Genomic DNA, 19,913 nt, shown 5'->3' on the forward strand with positions numbered 1-19,913 from the left:
AGCCTGCCTATCGTCAGCATTTTCCATCTCCTGAAGATCTGCAGGGACCCCCTCACACACCTCCCACCCCCATTCCCCACCCCGCCTCCAGCTACTCTTGGTCCTAAGGGGAAGGGGCAGTCAGACAGCCCAGGACCCCCAGTTTCACAACACAGTGGATTCCTCTTCTCCCTCAGCTTTTGTCCAACACAAGTCAGCTCTTACTCCTTCCGACCCTTAACATGACTCCAGATACCAGAAGACCCCTGTCAAGATGAGGGCCTCTGGTAAACAGAATGGATGTTGCTACAATGCCGTGCCACTGACCTGTCTCAGAAGTAGACAACTATTCTCTCTCTCTCATTCCTTTCTATATTTGTGCAGGCAGGTTAAAAGAGAAAAAATAAGGTCCAGCTTCATACTTATTTTGGAATAAGTTTAAATAAATCAAAACAACCACCAACATTACTCAAGTAACCTTATACACAAGAGGGCCCAAACGTCCCCTAGGGTGGTCAGGCTCACCTGCCCAGTCCCGGGCCTCTGCTGGAATTAGAATGGCTTCAGACTCCAGCACACTGGAACAGTCCTTGCACTCAAAACATTCTTCTCTTCTTTCTGAGAGCCAGGGAGCAAGTCAGATTCAATTAAGTACAAGAACAACATGGCATTCAAAACAAGAGCTATTTATTACAAAAGTAAATGGCCTCTGATTATCTGTGGAAACTTTTTTTAATATATAAAATGTGGTTCAAGAAGCTGGCTGGAGGTTGGAATGACTGACAAATGTCTTCGTTCTCCACCAGCAAGTTTGCAGGGCTTGTCACACTCTGCCAGCTCCTGTGGGCTGGACACCGCTCAACAGCCCCCTCCCCAGAATCATCCAACAGCAGAACCTGAGTACTTGGAGCTGCATCAACCCATGTGGCCTTATCCCCAGAGAAGTGTCTGCCAGTCTGGGCAAGGAGGAAGAGGAGGGAGTGGGCACACAGCTCTTCTCCCATCTTGGGGAAGCAGTGGAAGAGACAGAGGAAACTTTTGTCCCTGGTGTGGCCAGTGAGGAGGGAGGGATGGGCAGGAAGCTGGCTGAGCTTTCTCCTTCCTTTCATCCTCACTCAGAGTGGCTGCCCCTCTGGCTCCTTCTGAGCATCTCCCTTCCAACAAGTTCTCATTAGGAAATAAGAAGGCACAAGGGAACATCAGCCACCTCCAGCTTGTCATTGTCGGTCACTGTTCTTTGCTGAGAGCCAAGCACAGGTTCCAACATCCCACCGCCAGGAGAGCCCACCTAGATGGCTGCCCCCACCCAGCTCAGAAGAAACTGACTCGGCCTGTGGTGGGGAAGGGTGGGAAGGGGTTGTGGGGGGTGGAGGAGGGCGGGCAGTGAGCGGAGGTTTTCCTTCCCTTCCAGAAATGCAATTAAGCAAGCAGCCCAGACTCAGCACCCGGCAGTGCTTCCTGCTGGGGGAAGTCAAAAGGGCTGCAGCCCTGGGAAAGGGAGGTCATCAGGCCCCAGATCTAATTAACAAACCTGCCTTGCTTTTGACGTTGCTGCATTTCCTCTATTAACATTAATGATGGTTGGTCTGAACGTGGCCAGAAGCTTCCCTCCCCACCACCCAGTAGGTAGCACAGCCTGTCCTTGGGACCAATTTCCAGTCTCCGTGGCAACCGCCTAGCAAAGATGCTCTGAAGAGCTCTGACCCTGTCAGAGTTGGTGGGGGCTACAGAGGAGGGAAGATGGAGTGTGGCAGAGATTCATCATTAAACCTTGAGGTATCACAGTCCTCTGAGACAAAGTAATACTTTGTCATGCACCAGGAGAATGGAGGCAGCTGAAGGACTGGCCTTGGGTTAGTTCAGTTCTGACCTGAGGGTTTTCTTTATCCCCTTCATTTGGGGAGGAAGTGAAAGGAACAGCTCTGAGCTTCTTGCTTGGGCTTCAAAGTGGTAGAGAGTAGAAGGCTTGATGCATCTCTAGGTGCTCTGGGTCTTGAGGGAAAAGAGATTCGTAAAACAGTGACAGAGAAAGGAAAGGGAATGGAGTGAAAGAGGGGTGTCAGCAGGGGAGGACTAGAGAAGTAAAAATGGGGAACACTTGGTAAGTGACAAGAACACCAGCCTAGGCAGGCTAGAGCAGCCCACATCCCAACACCCCACTGGGACACCAGAGCCCAGCACCACACAGATCCCTGCTCTGCCACACATCCGCCTCCACTGCTAGGAAAGGGGTCCCAGAGGCTCTCCCCAAAGCTGGGAGAATGCATCCGTCCCGCTCCCACAGCCAGGCTGGAAGCAGAGGGCAAAGGGTGGGTAGCCAGAAATCGCCTCTGGCACACAGGGCCAGAAACACACAGCAGCCAAGGACAGGGCACCAATCCTCCCACCAGTCTCAGGGTGTCACACTCCCAGACGGCGAGGAACCGAGGGCTGAGGAGGGCCAACAGGGCTGTGAGTTCTCAGCTGCCTGGTCCTGGGGCCCAGTCCTCTGCGCACATTTCGGGCAGGACGTCCAGCCATCTGCTGCCACGGAGGAGACTTCCCCACAGCAGCCACTCGGGGAAGAGTTGGGAGGCCGGCCCTCTAGCTCAGGGGCACTCAGCTGCATTTGTTTATTTGTGGGAAGGAGGGCAGCACGGTGTTGACAATCCCATCTGCTCTGCCCTTGGTGATATCCCAAAGTGGGGCCAGTGTTTTCAGCGTTCTTGGAGGTCTGAGAATTTTTGATGAACATTACAAACCAAATCCAGTTTGAAAAAAATACCAGAAAATATTACTGTAGCCCTGGACGATTTCTTAGAGTTTATGACACTTAGCTGTCCACAGTCACGATCTATATTCCACAGGTATACGGACAAACATACCCTCACACGCACGCTCTCTCACACGCTCACACCCACCCCTTGCACACTCATCCTTCCGTACACTGCACACTCGGGGAAACGGGCTGAGAGATGTCATCGCCTGTTGCTGAGCCATGTCCAGCGGTGGAACTTCTGCAGACAGAGCAGAGCTCTCTTCAGCGCTGGGCTAATCCCGAGATGCTCCCAGGGCTTGGTCCTGGCAGGCAGCAGAATTCCGCAGGTTCCTCGGGTAGCTTCCTCCACAGTTGGGAAGGTCCAGGGACTGGCTCTGCAGCTGGCTGTCCCCAGGAAGTTCCTGGACTCAGGCTGGTGTCCTTGCAGTGGCCTCAAAAGTCCCATGATTCCAGCCACCTTAGTCCTGCCATCGGACTTCGGGGGTCCTGGGCTAGGGGACCAACCATCCCATAAGCCAGAGGGTGGAAGAGGTAGAAGCTGAGGGAGAGAATCCAGGGGGAAGCAGTTGGCATCCCAGTGCCTCAGCGAGGTACGGGGCCTGCAGATCTCTGAAATTCAGCTTCTCCTGCTGGAGCTCACCGGACTTTCTCCACCTACAAGACCCACCCCTCCTGTCACCATGTCTGCATGAGTTTGCTGCCTGAGTACACTGAATCCTGCGAGCTCGGCAGAGGCTGACTTAATGACAATAAAAGGAAGAGCTCTTCCCAAGAGGCCCAGGGGACAGCAGTCCAGGTCCTGGTCATGGACGGTTTGGCCCACAGTATTTGTTCAAATGTGGCAGTGCTCTCAGTTCACAGGCCCCCATTCCCTGTTCAGGCTTTTATGTTGCCCCCTGGTCCCCTAAGACCAGTGACTGTCAACAGCGGATCTGTGAGACTTGTAAGGTGGAGAAAGGCAGGGCGGCTTGCCAAAACCACCTCCTTCCAGTTATTCTGAGCCACACCACACCCCCTGCGCCTCTCTACCACCTGCTCCCTCACCCCAGCGAGAGCTGTTCCTGTTGGGAGCCACATGACTAAAAGGGGGCACCCTCCCACCTAGGCCAGAGTGGTCTAAAAGCTGGGAGCCACTGGCAAGAGGAAAGAATACAGAGAGTCAGCAATGTTTCTCTCATCTGGCTGCACACTGGGGTCACCTGGGGAGCTTTGAAAACAGTGCATGATGGGACCCGACTAGACCCAGCTGAATCAGAGCCTCTGGAGATGCAGGCAGGCATCAGGGTGCTTCAAAAGCACCCCAGGGCATTCTAAATACCTCCGGGGCTGAGGCATCAAGGTTGAGGAGGGCAGCAAGGGAAGAGGTGGGGGACGCTCACCTGTAGGCAATTCCAAGGAGCAGGCTGAGGATTCCCACCGCATGTATGCCCCCGGCCAGGGGAAAGCAGGCCAGGCTCCAGGCACAGAGCCGCAGGAGAGTGTCCCACAGAATGCCTAGTAGAAGGAAGAGAAGCCTCGTACCAGTCTGTTAGAGGATGCCTTCTGAGGCAGCAGAAGGAGCCACCCAGGTCAGGGGAGCAAAGGGTTTCCCCCTCAGTGGGCTGCTCCATGGCAGCCTTGTCCTCCTTCCCCTCCCACGCCCCTATCACCCAGATCCAGGTGGGCAGCGCTGACCTGTCAGCATGCTGGAGAACAGCATGGCGGGGAAGTAGTGGTGGAAGTAGAGGATCCGGCCCATCAGGAAGAACGGGAAGTAATGGAGCATCCAGCCAAACAGGAGCTGCCCGCCTCCTCGCAGAAGGACCCAGGACAGACCTAGGCCCCAAGGAGCACAGCCCTAGTCAGCCGACGGAGAGGGCGCAGAGAACCTGGTCCAGTCCAGCTCTGCCCCTTCCTTGCTATGTGACTTGAATAAGCCACAGCACATTACTGAGTCTTCCTTCCCTTATTCGGACCAAACTGAACAACTCTGCAGCAGCTGGCAGAAGAGAGGAGCAGCTGCTTGCTCTCTGGCCCAGTGAGGCTTCCGCACCCACAGCAGGGGGCCAAACACCAGCAGGAGGCAGCCCGGCCTCCATCTCCATCTCCTGCATCGCTGCTGCCACATAAATCTTTGCAGCAGCAGACAGGTCGGAGGTGAGGACAGAGATGAGGATGGATGTGGGAGGAGGTGGTCTGGGCCTGCTCAGACGTGGAGTGGCAGAGGCAGAAGGAGCCCGTGTGAATGTCTCAGATGCTGTGGTCCACGGCCTGGCAGCTAAAGTTACCAGGAGCAGCACTAGGATGGGAACCCACAGACCATGCCTTGGGGCTCCTCTCTCCCTGACTTGAGGTCAAGGCCATGGAATGAGGGGACAGAAGAGAAAAGATGGGCAGCTTTGCACAGAGCATAGAGGTTAGAAGTGAAGGTTCTGAACAGACTGCTTCGATGAGAACCTCAGCTTTATCCCTTACAGTATATATTGTGGAACAAGTTTCTTAACCTCTTTGTGCCTTGGTTTCCTGCTCCATAAAATATGGGTAATAAACTCTACTTTATAGCATTGTTGGGAGAATGTAGTATTTAACACAGCACTGGGCATTTGGTGGCCATGAGCTCTAAAAAGAGAAGGGAAGGGGAGAGGGAAAGGCGAAGGATGGCCCCTCAGCCTGAGTGCAGGCACCCTGCCGGCCGCTAGGTTAGAAGCAGGAGAGCCCAGGGACCTGACCTTCAACCTCGGCAGGCAGACGTGCCCCCCTCTGCACAGCCACAGCGACGATGCTCCCTGAGAGGAGGTAGAGGCCAATGCTCAGCAGATTCAGCCACCAAACCACCTGCAGGGAAACAGGAGCAGGAGGGTGAGAGAAAGCAGCAACTCTCCATGGGCACAGCCGAGGGCCCCAAGCGGGGTGTGCAGGATGCTCACCGGGTTGCCGAGCAGATACACCCGGAAGTCCATGTCACTGATTCCCGAGAAGTGCAAGCCCTAGGGAGCAGAGGACACACTGCTGCCCCATAGCTCAGCTCCTCCCAGCTGCGCAAGTTCCAGGGGGAGGGAGACAGGCCACCTCTCCCAGACAGGGAACCTGGACAGGAGGCTCAGAGCGGGCTCTGTGGGAAGGCTGGGTCCGAATGAGAGCAGAAAACAGAGGCCATTGCTGGCCACCCCACGCCAGGCAAGGCCTCGTCCTGCCACCCCAGCACACCCCACCTCCACCAAGTCTCAACGGTCTCTTTCTTGGCTCCATTCCCTGGGAGGAGCCCTCGCCTGGCCCTACCTGATAGTTGATAGGCCAGTGCCAGGGTTTGGATGTGAACTCATTGTCCTTGGGTTTGAGGCCACTGTTTCCCTGCAGGAGAGTGGCAAAGAAAAGCTAGTCAAGACAGAGATCCAGGAGGCTGATGGGAACGTTGAGGGTTGGGTTTCTTTGCTATATGGCCAGGTGTCAAGAGGAGCCCTCTCCTCTCCACACTCCCTCCCCTACTGGGAGGATCAGGTGCTCATTCTCAGTCATCGCCCACTGGCTTACAACTGCCTTACTTCTCCCGACAAGCAAGCCTCCACTTCCCAGCAGAGACAAGTCCGCTCAGACCCTCTCTGCATGAGAGAAAGAGGAAAAGAGACTTGTTTCCCATGGGTGCAAAATATATATCCATCTTCCAGGCCCAGTATAAGGTGTCAAGAAGATGAGAAGGAGCATATGAAATCAGGCTGACTTATTTGTTCCCTTGAAAGACCAATTTCAAACACAAACCCAGAAACTTCGTTAAGTTCCTGGACTTTGAATAAGTAAGTTTAGCCTAGTGTTTTCTCAGCTTTTTTTTCATTATTGTCTGCCCCCACCCAGCCTTTTCAGACATTTTTTCCCTAAACACCCCCCATGACATTTAAAAGTATTTTTTATTGCTGTATAATTGACATATAACATTATACTAGTTTCAGGTATACAATATGACTTAATATTCATATATACTGCAAAACAATCACCACAGTAAGTCCCTCCATGACATTTTACTACCACAGCTATGCTGTATATATGTTTACATACTATAAGAATACCTGTGCTTTGTACATTGTTTTGCTTTTTGCCCTGCAAGAATACATTTTACCCCCAGGAGGGATATCATTCTGGCAGAAAATGCACACTCTAGCCTGCAGGACCCAGCCTCAGTCCCTTTAATCCAGTAGTCAGTAATATCCAACAACCTGTCTACATGGCAAAATCAGGCCTTTGCTAAAACAAGAAGGAAAAGGGTCAGGATTCTGGATGTTAACCATTGGGACTGGCATCAGGCTCGTCATCAGGACAAACTGAGAAGGCCATTTCCTGAGGAGGGAAGCAAGGTGCTAGGAGTTAGGTCCAGGTTTCTCCACCCAGGCACTGTTGACATTTCGGGCTGGAGAAGTCTTTGGTGGGGGCTGGCCTGCACAGTGTAGAATGTTTAGCATCCCTGGCTTCTACTCACTAGATGCCAGAAGCACCCCTAACCCTTCATTATGCCAGCCAAAACATCTCCAGATATTGCCAAATATATCCTGCCCACTGTTGAGAACCACTGGTCTAGCCCAAGAAAGATCCAGGTCTGTTTCAGTGAACCACCACCCAGTGTCTTTCTAACCCAGCTCCTCAAGGGGTTGGAAATCATTGGCAGGACTTCCTATGGGGGCTGGGTTGCTCTTCTAGGGTCAAAAGTGCCAGGGTTGGGTGTCATATCCAAAGGTGCCGACCGTACAGTCCCTGAACCATTATAGCCATCTGAAGGGCCTCAGAATGAATCACTCTGGACCCCAGAGCAACTACTGAGGAAAATCAATTCCTTCAAGCCAGTACAGTTCAGTCTCAAACGCGGGGACTCCAGCCAGAGCTACAACAAACCAAGGGCATCCTACACATTAAACTCTTAAGAAATGCACTCCTTTAATAAACCAAGAAATGGAAAGAAAAAAATCCATAACCATTATAGGCATGTGTATTTATACGCTGTCTCCTATGCTTAACACCTAGCAGGCTGGCTCCACTAACCTCAGCATGCAGGGCAGCCTTCTCCGCCCAGGCCTTGGGCCCTCTACTTGGCTAGCAGAACTGTTCCCCGCAGTTTCTGGACTATTTTGATCCCTCTCTCCATCCTGACTCTATATCAATTGAATAAGAAAGGTTCCTCGTGTCCCTTTTCTTCTTTGACTCTACCTCTCAGATAATGAAAGAAGAAATTTGACTATTTATTTAGACTTAGTCTTCAAATTCTACCCAGACATAAAATGATATTTTGACTGACAGGCACATATTCAAAACAGCTATGTCATCAGGCCAGAGTGACAGCTACAAGCAGAGAGTCAGAGAAGAAGTGACCCAAAGATTGCTTATTGTCAACTCATCACCTCCCAATGTGCAGAAACGACAAAATTGGAATTTTGAAACTTAATCTGGTGAAATAAGTCAACTGTATTTGCTGAGTACAGCTTACATAATCACTTCCAGGAAGGACCAGTTGACAGTGGTTCACCGGGGGGGAAATAACAACTGCTACACCTCTCTGCCTCCCTGCAGGGAGGCGTGCACCAGGCTTGAGATCAGGGATTCCTAAAGATCGTTCTTGCAGAACACTGGTTTTCCATAAGCCACAGCAAAGGTCTCCCCCTAAACATCAAAACTGCAGCAGGATTTCTCCAGTTCACGGGCAAATTTTAGGCTAGTGGGTAGAGTTTTCTCAATTTAAAGATCCCTTCTCTCAGTTGTTCTTAAACCTTTGATGTTAGCTATCAGTTACTAATGACAGAGAGTACAGTGAGTCTTAAATACCCAAAAAAAGAACCAACCATGCCCCTTAAACACTTTGTTTCTGTCTGAAAACATGAGCAGGCTGATGGTCAGGATTTTATGCTGCACATAAACAACACACTCAAATTAGCTATTCATCCTAACTGATCCTAATTTCAATGTGATGGAATGAACAATCAGTGTCTCATGATTTTCAGACAAGAGCTCTATTATTTGCAGGAGCTCTGCTATTAGAACAGATCTGAGAATCAGTTAGAGGCAGAGGAGTGTAGTGGTAGCCTGGATCCACCTCTTACATTCAGCTGTGTGACCCTGGGCAAGCTCCTTAACCTCTGTGCCTCAGCTCCTTTACCTGTCACCTGGGAACAGTAATCTCTGTAGGACTGTAATAAGTATTTTAAAAGTTAATATATGTACAGTGCTTGGAGTAGTGCCTGGCACATAAGAGCTGCACAAGCGTTCCTCATCATTGTTACCATAATCACTATCATCGCCGTCATCACTCAATGCCTTTGAAGACCAAGTAAACCAGTAAGTGAAAAGACTTTCAAAGTCCTCCACAAGAGGGCAGTGGGTCTATACCGTAGTTACTGATTTGTGATCCACATTTATGGAGGCCCAAGAGCTCATAGAGAAGCCACCAAATGGGAAGGGGCCACAGTACCCAGATCATCAGCATGTGGGACTCCAGCAAGATCTCGGGAAAACTGGGCTGCAGCACGTCCAGGCTGATGTTTGGCACTAGAAAAAGAAATGACAGAGGAGTGAAGCTTTCTCACACACCCTCTCGTCACAGTCTGTGGTATCCACACTGCTGCCAGGGTCTGAGTGTAGCCTTCCTGACAAGCAAACAGGCAGGTGAGAGTGCTGAGGAGATGGGAGGATCCTCAACCCTCCTTCAGCCTGTATGAACCACTCAGCAGGGATTCCGAGGGAGGCAGTGGCAGCAGATGAGACAGCCTGCCCCGGTGCTCCCACAGCCCTCGGCACCATCATCCTTCAAGCCGATGCTGCCTCAAACGCTGCTCTCCCCACCAGGCAGGTCTGTGAGGACAGGGACCAAGCCTATCTCATTTAAAGCATTCCCCGGGCCCCACATGATTCCTGGCACAGTCAATAAGGAGTTGTTTAATTAGTTACTTAATTAGCTGGTTGGTTAAATTGAGTGGTAAAAAGAATGAAGTGGGAAGCATGGAAAGGAGAAATCGAGCAGAAGCTTGAAGGAGGTAGTTCAGGAGGACAGATGATAAATGCAAAAACTCACTGAGGTGAACATGACACTAAAGAGGAAATGTCAGTCCGGAGCCTGGGAGTGTAACCCCGGGGATCTGATCAAGAGCTGCAGCCATCAGTTTCTGTAAAAGCGTTGGCTGGATGTGGGTGGGGAGGAGCGCAACACAGGGGCATAAAGGGAAAGCACCAGCCTGCTCTAAGCCTTGAGGGAGGGGGCAGGTAAAGCCCAGAGTGGATAGAAAAGCCCAGAAGGAGGAAAGGAGGATGGACCTGCATTACAGGCAGCGAGGAGAAGTCAAATCCAGCGAGAGGCGAGGAATGACAAGAGACAACCAGCTTTGGCCTTGAGTGAGGTCACTGCACTTTAGGGAGAGGAGTTTAAGGAAGATGGGACGTTTAAGTGGATGGGAAGAAAAAGGAGCTACTTATCTAGACAACTTCTATGGCGAGATGAGGTTTAAGAAAGGAAGGAAATTGCAATAATAAGATAAAATGGCAGGGGAGTCTATAAAGGTTTATTTTCCTAAGATAAGAGTTACTTATAAATGTTTCCCTTCAGAGCCAGCCCAGGACATGACCTCACTCACATTTGGGATTGATGTGGTCCTCTACATTCCAGATGGAGTTGAGAGTTCCCTTTAGGTATGGAGAGCAGGTGACTTCAAACTGCTCCCAGCCCCTGCGAAAAGGGGTCACAGATGTCTCTCAGAAGACCTGAAGGCCACCAGAGAGCAGCTCCGTCAACTGCTCTTAGATCCATGGCATCCCTCTCTCTCCAACCCAGGGGCCATGCTTTTTTCAGCCTCACACTTTCATAGTCCATGACTATCCTAGGTACAGCCTAGCACACAACATTCCCATTTAAAAATAGACACAACTCCAGAGAGTTGTATCACAAGCCAGATATGCAAATGTTTTTCTGATCACAACACATAAACCACCAAAGGAACTCTGGACCTCTGGGCTCCATAAAACTCCTGATGCCTTTTCTCCCTCCACCCACCACTAAAAAAAAGGCAAACACGAGGTGAACACTGACCATTGGGAAATGGAAGTTTCTGGCTTACTCCTATAGTGTGAAAGGAAAAGCATAAGCCTCTACTGGAAAATCAAAAGCCAGAGACTCACCACTTGGGCAGGATCTTTCCCGAGGAGCCCAGAACACAACCTGTGGCCAGATGGATGAGTCGAATTTGACTTCTCAGCACTTTGATTCGGTTTTCAAATTTTCTGTTTACAACCTCAATTCGCCAGAAGTCATTTGAGTCCCCTGTCCCATTCTGCCACATAAATCAAGAAAAAAAATACAAATAAAGTAAAATGACTCTAGAGAAGGCATATCAGAAAAGGGAGATGGCCACACTTTCAGATGCCATCATGTTACAAAGGTCAAAGACCAAACTGGCCTAAATGACTGAGGTGGGAAAGGGAACAAGAGGGCCATAGAAGTATCCCAAGTGGCTGCCATTGCCAGCACTCACTATTACTATCAAGAAAAGTAGTGTAACCCCTGGAAACTGAAGTTCAGTTCTTTACTTCATAGGCCTAGAGTTTAAGTTCTAAATAGGTGTTTTCACCCTTAAACCAAACTCAAGGCATCATCGTGAGCCAACAGAAATAGATTTGGGCTATTTGCATCCATTACCTTGGCCATATGGACACTCACTTTTCTAAGTCAGAAAGGTCTGGCCTAGATATCGTACTTTGGAAATTAAGACAGTTGTGTCTAATTCCCCTTGGGAGATGCCCACCAGGAAAAGATGAAGTTCAAAGTCTTGGCTCTCGTATAATGTGGGATGAGCAAATAGAAAGAGGGTTAGGAATTCCAATTTAAGGAACCCAGAATCTTTACTAACATACCAAAGCCCTGGGAAGGAAATGTAACAGAGAGTCATAAACCCAGTTTTCCACTAGTTGTTTTTATTTTCAAATGACTCCCCAAGCCATAAGGGCTTACAGAACTTCCTCTGTTAAGTGCATCACCCCAAGCCAGTAAAAATCTAAAAGCAATGTGGATAACATCCCTCTGCAGAACAGGGAAGTAATCCTTAAAATTGAAGCAATGAGAATTAGGGCTCTGGCGAAGGATAAACTTGTATATTTATCTGGGGTCATGTTGTGGCCCTGTGACTTCTAAGTACAATATGATTTTAAAAGAGACCCAAATAGTATTCATATTTGACATTTATTAAGTGTCAGAACATAAAAATGGCATGGTTATTATGGGAGGCAAGAGATGGAAACAAATAGACTTCATAGGCTGCCTTTCCCACAGCGAGCCTGCCCAAAAAGTTCCAAAATGTTAAGAGACCTGTGCAACCTCCAATCCTTTAGGAACATTCCAGAATTCTGGAGAGGACGTGTTCTACCACATGGCCCTGAGCCAGGCCCCATAATTTTTTACATCCTGCTCATACTCGAATGGTTCACTTACTATGCCATAGCCAGTGACCTGATAGTGCTTCCGGGTCAGGGGGGCCTCATGATAGTGACTGTGCAAGTTCCGAGAAGTCCTAGAAATTAAGAGAGAAGGGCTATTATCCTAAAGAAAAGAGATATGCAATGTTTGTTCTTTTACCAAGGATATTCACAGTCATCTTTTAGGATAAGACAAATCAGAATCCAAACTATTCAGTCCAACATATCAGGAGCTTCTTGCCTATTCACTCACAAGAAATATCCAGAGAACTGGAGAAGTGCCCAAACCAGGAGGGACAGACTGGGGCTTCATTTCTTGTTCATCCCATGACAGCTCGGGGGCAGGGGATGGCCGAACGCACGCATTGGTGGCTTTGAGGCAAGCTAGCCTGACTTAGGATGCGGGTTTAGGGAGAAGAAAATTAAAGCTTGTCATCTACATGTGCCTGAGATAGGTAATCTGCCTCCTTCCCACTTACTCTTTCTACTCCCACTACCAGTTTTATAAAGTGGGGATCTGTGGGGGAAGTGGAAGGCTTAATTTAGATTTTATTTACTTTGTGTTGTTTGTAATAACCCTTACTTTTATCCATAATAAGTAATCAATGTTCATTATAAAAATAGAGGAAATTTGTAAAAATAAAACTTAACTAATAAATATTACATTTTGATTTATTAATAAAATAAACTTTATTTGATAACAATAAAATAAAATTTAAGTATCCATAATCCTACTGACTAGAATAAAACCACTGCTCATAGCTTTCCTATATGTATATATAAAATCCCTGATTTAAAAAAAAATCCATATCTGACAATTCATATGAAATTTTCATAGTGCTACTTCTGTTGTCTATTGTTCTGTTCATTCTTGCACACGGTGCTCTATTTCCTTGTGTGCTTAGTTATTTTTTACTGTGTACTATTCACTGTCACTGAAAAACTATTTATAGGAATGGATAGCAATGTCTTTCTCAAAAGAAGATTAACATTTGCTTTTAGCCAGGCACCTAGGAGACATTACCAGTCTAGCTAGGGTCATGTTCATTTAAATTCGTGGCTTGAAGATGCTGAGACCATCCAGGTGAAATGAATTTGGGTTGCAAATCCATGTGAAGATCAACTAGTAAATATACAACTTCTCAAGGAACCAGATTCAGTGTCCCCCTCACCCCACCCTCCCAAACATACTCTGGATATAAGTAGATAGGGCAAATTTAACTTTACCCTAAGTCTTTGGGGTTACAAATTTAGGGAAAGATCATATTATCTACCACTTTAGGTGAGCCTAGCGCTTTGATTTTAAACCTCCTTCTCTCAAGAGGCAGTTGAAGACCAAAGATCAAAACTCAAGATTGTGGGATCAAGGGCAAAAGTGGTTGCAGTGCCCCACTTATTTCTCTCGATTCCGTCTTTCACTGAGATTTTGACCCAGTACCTCCTCACTATCTTATCAGCTCTTTGATGCTTCTAAGGTGTTTTTACATTATTCCAGCACTTTTAGTTATTTTTCAGTGAGAACATTAGTTAAATGAACTACTTTGCCATATTCAGAAACAGACTCCTACATCTCTTTGAAGGTAGCCATTTAAGAAGCTTTGGGCATATGCAGAATAGATAAACAAGATCATACTGTATAGCACAGGGAAATATATACAAGATCTTGTGGTAGCTCACAGAGAAAAAAAAATGTGACCATGAATACATGTACGTTCATGCATAACTGAAAAATTGTGCTGTACACTGAAATTTGACACAACATTGTAAAATGACTATAACTGAGTAAAAAAATATTAAAAAAAAAAAAAGCTCCCTACCTTTGGTGTCCATACCACTCATTTATCCCAAACAGCAAATTTACTTACTCTTTGTGTTCTAGTCGAATGATGTCTCCATGTCTCACAAACTCCACGGGGAGTGAAGGGTCTAGGGGATCTGCCAAGAAGAAACAAGCAGTGATGTCTGAAATCATTCACCCATTAGGCTGGTATTAACCGAGGGCCTACTGGTAAAGAGACAGAGTATGACATGTATGTGCTAGAGGTACTGACAGAGTGCTGTGGGACCAAAGCCCCTAACTGTCTCAGAGGATTAGGGAAGGGTGTTCCAGAGATAACCTTTGGAGAGACTCTTAAAGGAGAGGGAAAATTTCGTCAGGTGAACAGGCTGGGGAAAGGCACAGAGGTATGAAACAGCAAAACTCATGATGAATGGCAAATGAATGCGCATGGTTAGGGTGAGAGGGCAGAAAGGAGAGTAGGAACAGGTGAGGGTGTGAACAAGAGGGGCCAGGCTAGGAAGTGCCGCCTTCATCTGACAAGTACTGAAGCCCCCACTGGAGGACTTTTAAGCTGGGAAGCTAAATAATAAGATTTCCTTTTAGTAGTAAAAATACATCCTTCCAAATATTAATTTCATGCAAATGACCATTTGCCCAGCTCTCCTCAAAATCAAATGTTAAACCCTGAAAAATTTTCCACTCATTATCTTGTCTCTGGCAATAGACTTGACAAATGTGAGGCAAAGAAAATGATGAAATGATGAAAGAAAGGACTACCTCTGTATCAATGAGAAATCAAGACCAATCAGGATCTAGGAAAGTGATGACAATGGAAAATCAGTTGGCAGTAATCACACCAACACAGAAGGATCCTTGCAAATTTCTGTCCCAAGCAGTAGACACTGACACTCATGGTCAGGAAAGACAAATTTTGTCAGCACAAATCACTGGCTCTCAAGAGAATTAGAGAACTACAGAAATGCCCATTCCTACACTGCCTTCTAAGGTCTCCTAAAAAGAGTAATCAGCAAGATGACAAATCAAATAAGTCAATGGGAGAGAGGTTTTACTTCAGATGGATCTGTAGGGAAGGGTCACTGATGGCCACCAAGAACACGAAGCCCTTAGTCTACAGTTCCCACCTCCCTAATTTCTTATACTGATCTGCCTTTACATGAATCCTTAGCTGCTGGGTGAAATGCAGCCACCTTAACATGGAAGCCACAACAAAATAACAGAACAGGGATGTTCATGCTTTGTTCCATGTCCACATGACTTTCAGAGCAAAGCTGGTCTTCCTTCATAACCCCTCATGGCAATGGACCACTTGTGTTTGGCCTATTGGATCAAAACACAATCAATACCAGTATTATAGGAATACAGAAATAGACCCTGCCCAATGGTGTCATAATTTATATTACTGAGGAGCAGGAGGCAGACAGTGGTCATGAAGACCATATTTCTAGCCTAAAAACCACGGCAATAAGAGGAGGTGGAGAAAGTGAACAGAGAAGGTAAATTTAGATGAGCCATCGCCCACTTCCTCACAAAGGCCAGGAGCAGCTGAACCGAGACAGGCTGAGCCAGGTGGTGTTGGCCGAGGAGCTACAGAGAACACCTGCAGCACAGGACAATCAGCAGGGGCCAGAAGGTGAGTGGGAAATGCCCTCTGTCCTCTTCTTGACTGCAACAGAAGGCACAGCCTGCAGCTAGGGTGCTATCTAACCAAAAAGCAGAAGAGTATAGCCCTTGTCATAAAGCCCTGGGAGCCAGGTAAGTGTGCTTCAGAGCAGCTCTGCCCAGGCCAGTCAGAGGCAAAGGCTCAGGCATTGAGGGAGGCCCCAGTCTAGACAAGCCCAGTCACAGGGCTGGCAGGCCCACAGATCTCCAACTGACTGGCCCAGTCCAGGGACGACCAGTGGGCAGCAGCACTCTGTCATATCAAGACAACCTGAGCTGCACCATATGCTGGGGTCTGCAAGGCTCGGTGTGCTCTAAATCAGACATGAGATCAGCCGCTGTGTGCTCCTGGCTCATGCCCAGCTAACCTCTTCTGGATTAAGTCTGAGCCTCGGCCTGCTCTCTGGCTTCAAAATGACAGCTCTAAGAGTGAGATCTTATCTGTATTGCTCACGGCTTATCCCTATTACAACAACAGACCTTGGAACACAACAGGTGCTCAATATATATAACTGTTGAAAAGATATTTGAGATCAGTAAAGATGTCAAAGAATGCTCAGGAAAGCCCATCCCAGGACTATTCTTTTGGAGGTAAGAGAAATGTTAAGGAGGGATCAGAGTAAATAATAATACAAGAAGCATCAGTTCTCTACCAAATTACCTGAGTTTGTACTATGTTTCTTGATAATCCACAGGTTGTTGTAGTCCTTGTGCAAATAGGTGGTGACCTGGGTTGGAGCAGGGGAGGGAGGAGGAGATGGGAGGGAGAAGATCATCACTATCAGCACAGTCAGCCACAGGACAATCAACAGCAAACCAATATTGCTTAAGCCTCTTTCAGAATCCCCAGACACCAACCCGAGGGGCCATGTTTCCTGATGGGGCTCAGAAGTAGCATTGGGTGAGTGAGATTTTCTCCTTCCTTCTGCAGTTAGAGGCCTTCCCCCACAATAGCCTCATTGATTTGTCTCTTTGTATCTCTCTGCATCTTGTCTTTCAAGTTCCAGCCTCCTAGAAGGAGGAACCATGATACCTTGTGTAACCCAATCTATAGCACACACAGAGGATTTACTGCATTTTCAAGTCATTAAGACTTGAAACTTTCTAAATGAAGCCTCAAACTTTCTAAATGAAAAATTCATACTATTGTATTTTCTAAAATATGACCAAATGAAACTAAAAAGCTCTATTAATATCTTATCCTCGAAGTCTGAAGTTTTAGAAGTTTTAGCCATAGCCATTTTGTAATTACTGATTTTCTTTAAATTGTGTGTGTGTGCACACACATGTAATCTTGCAATTAATCTAACAGCAAAAATCTTGGAAACAGTATAAATGTCAGAATAAACAAATAACTAGAGGAACAGTTAACATGATGGTATGTCCACAGGAAAGACTATTACATAGCCACAGAAAATGTTTCAGTGCATTTTTTATCAGCACTGGAAAAGGCTTATAAAACGCTGATATTGAAAATGGCTACCGTTTATCACCAGGCACTGCTCTAAGCACCCAGCAAGTCTTATCTCTGTGTTGCAGGTACTATGGTTATCCCCACCTCATTTACAAGGAAACTGAGGTTAAGTAATTTGCTCACGGTCATACAGCTTGTCAGCTGGAGAGACAGGATTCAAATTAAGGCAGCTAATTCCAATTCTCCCAGGACAGAGGCTATAGATATACAATTATGCTAATTATGTAAACAAACACATAAACACCCAGAAACAACGGAAATAAAGGCATCTCTCTTGCAATGTGAGTTTTAATAACTCCAACTGGACAGAACATGACATTTATTTGCAAAGAAATTTGGAATTAGCATGTAGAAAAAATATTATGCGTGTCTTATGGCTGCTTTGTTTCAGTGTTTGCTTTCTTAGGAAAAAAATTAGGGATAATGGTATTAAGAACATATAAGAAGTTAAAAGTTGTGGTAGCCATGGAGAAATTAAGTCCACACTCCTAAATAAAAGCTATACCTATCTAGTTTGTCTGCCTTGAATTTGCTCAAGGATGTTAGGGTTTTGCGGTGCTGGGGTATGCGCTCTGTGTTGTTGGGGTTTTTTTTTCCCCTAAAAATCATTATTATAACAATTCCTATTAGAAAAATCACTTAGTTCTTGTGTGTATAGTCCATGGCCTCTTTTTTCCATTGAAATATTTCTTTCTACAATGGAATTTTCAATATGAGGCCTCCTAGGAACATGGGTACCCTGTTACAATCAAATGTTGTACATCAAACTACGAGGATAAACACTGGTCCTCAGATTATGTGTAACTTTTGTTTTCTTTTTTATACTTTTCTATATTTTCCAATTTTACTTTATAAATGTTACACTTTAAAAACATTTAAAAATCGAGACCTAAAGTTGTTGACAAGACATTAAACTACAGGGGAAGGAGGGCTACTAGAGGTTATTGAGTCCAATCCCTCCAATTTACAGATGAAGACACAGGCTGAGAAAGGCTCAGGGATTCAGTCAATGACAAAGCCAAACTCTTCTGTCCCTTGGCCTCTCGCGCTCTCTCTATATCACTGTCACCATTTCATTCCTCCACCCATGGGCTTCAAATGTGTAGTAGGGCCTTTCAGAACGTGGCCCCTGTCTCCCTCTGCACAGTATAGATGTTCCTAGTCACCACATCTGTAACTTTATCTCCAACGTAACACCGGCAGCAAGGTGTCACCATGGAAGAGCCAGCTGTGGTTTTCTGCCCTGGCTGTACATTAGGCTCTTCTGGAGAGCTGTTAATACCAAAACAAAAATGCCCAATGCATGGGCCCCATCCTAGATCAATCAAGTCAGAATCTCTGGGGTGGACCCCAGGCATCAGAAATTTTTAGAAGTCTCCAGTGAATTCTAAAGTTCAGCTGGGCCTAAGAACCACTGGGCTAAAGAGAAGTGGAGAGTCAAGAACGAGAAACTGATACTAAAACCCAATACTCTGGGACAACTTTCTAGTAAATAAGGAAATAATAACAATTAAATATTTTGAGAAGAAAAGCTTTCCACAAAGTAAAGATTTTGGTCATTTTGCGAAAAGAGAGATTTCTCTTCAAGGCTTCTCAGAATAGCAGCCTGCCCTGAAGTCTCCACCTCCTCACCTCTCCTCTCCTCAGGTCACTGCAGCTGAGACTCCTGCCCTCGGAAGCCATCCTTGTCAGAGTTATGAGGCCTCCCATGTTGCCCTTCAAAGGTCTCCTTTCCGTCCTCACCTTTTCTGAGGTCTCTCAGCCCTGAACTGCTCACATCTTTCCATGGAGACTCTCTGCCCTGCACTCTCCTCCTGTTCTCCTCCATCCTCCCTGTCTGCTCAGCCTCTTCTCCCAGTGCCACTCTGAGCACCCTGAACTCTGCTTTAAATGCTGCTGCTCCCCCAGGCTCCTACACTGGCATTCTCCCTCTGCACACCCTTTCAGAGCAATGTCACCCATCCCACTGTGTCACTAACAACCGTATGCTACACACTCACAGCTCATTCCTGAAACAAGCCCCAGACCCAAAATGCACAAAGAAAACTCATCTCCAAAGCATGCTTCCTCCTCTATTTCTCATCATGGTGAAACAGCACTGTCACATGCCCACCGTGACCTCCAGACTACAGACCTGGACATTGTTCATCCCTGACATCTATCAGTTACCGGGCCCTGATATTCAGCCTGTGCAGAGTTTCCTGACTGAATTCCCACCTCTCTCCCCATGGTCTCTGCCTCTGTTCACCATCCTTTGTCATGATTATTGCCTCCAGTCTGCTCCTCCTTCCAATCCACCACACTCCTGCTAGAGCTGTTTTTCTAAACTAGAAATCTAATCACATCTTGTCCTCTCTTAATAATTTTCAATGCCTCTGCAATATCTACAGAACAAAATTAAATCTACAGTAACATGTAAGTTCTCTCCACAGCCTGGCCTTGTCAACCTCTCCGGACCCTCCTCCCTCTCAGGCACCGTCCACCACAGCCACACCTCACACTCCTTAACCTGGAAGCAGATGTGGCGCTCACTCATTCAGATGATACGGCTAACCCTCCAGTGTGCACTCCACATGTGTGACCTCACCTAATCCTCACAACAACCCTATGATGGAGAGAAGCACTATTTATTTTCCCCAGTTCAAAGACAAGCCCACTGAAGCACAGAAAGATTAAGGAATTTGTTCAAAGCCACACTCCAGTGAAACCAGGATTCAAACCCAGATAAACTAGTCTGGTTGCCAGGTCTTATAATCACTGCACTCTACTCATCACCCACGTCATACCGAGCAGTGTGCTAGGGATTTGAGCTTTCCAGGAGCCAGCAATCA

At 47.0% G+C, this 19,913-nt stretch overlaps 1 protein-coding gene across 2 annotated transcripts in view; it reads right to left on the reverse strand.

Moving 5' to 3' along the window:
- Positions 1–649: 649 nt before the first annotated feature.
- Positions 650–19,913, reverse strand: part of POMT2 (protein O-mannosyltransferase 2) — a 41,210-nt gene continuing 21,946 nt past the window's right edge. The window contains exons 10-21 of one of the 2 annotated variants that reach the window (XM_031454119.2): positions 16,270–16,336; positions 14,014–14,083; positions 12,165–12,243; positions 10,859–11,010; positions 10,318–10,409; positions 9,162–9,238; positions 5,996–6,067; positions 5,644–5,703; positions 5,446–5,551; positions 4,412–4,552; positions 4,117–4,231; positions 650–3,275 (exon numbers count right to left, since the gene is read on the reverse strand). In XM_031454119.2, coding sequence (XP_031309979.2) covers positions 3,170–3,275; positions 4,117–4,231; positions 4,412–4,552; positions 5,446–5,551; positions 5,644–5,703; positions 5,996–6,067; positions 9,162–9,238; positions 10,318–10,409; positions 10,859–11,010; positions 12,165–12,243; positions 14,014–14,083; positions 16,270–16,336 — 1,137 coding nt within the window. In that variant the 3' untranslated portion in view covers positions 650–3,169. Of the gene's footprint in view, positions 3,276–4,116; positions 4,232–4,411; positions 4,553–5,445; positions 5,552–5,643; positions 5,840–5,995; positions 6,068–9,161; positions 9,239–10,317; positions 10,410–10,858; positions 11,011–12,164; positions 12,244–14,013; positions 14,084–16,269; positions 16,337–19,913 lie in introns of those variants that run through there. The other variant, XR_010381045.1, reaches the window with a different exon arrangement.

Source organism: Camelus dromedarius, chromosome 5 (assembly GCF_036321535.1).
Source record: "Camelus dromedarius isolate mCamDro1 chromosome 5, mCamDro1.pat, whole genome shotgun sequence".
Lineage (NCBI taxonomy): Eukaryota > Metazoa > Chordata > Mammalia > Artiodactyla > Camelidae > Camelus > Camelus dromedarius.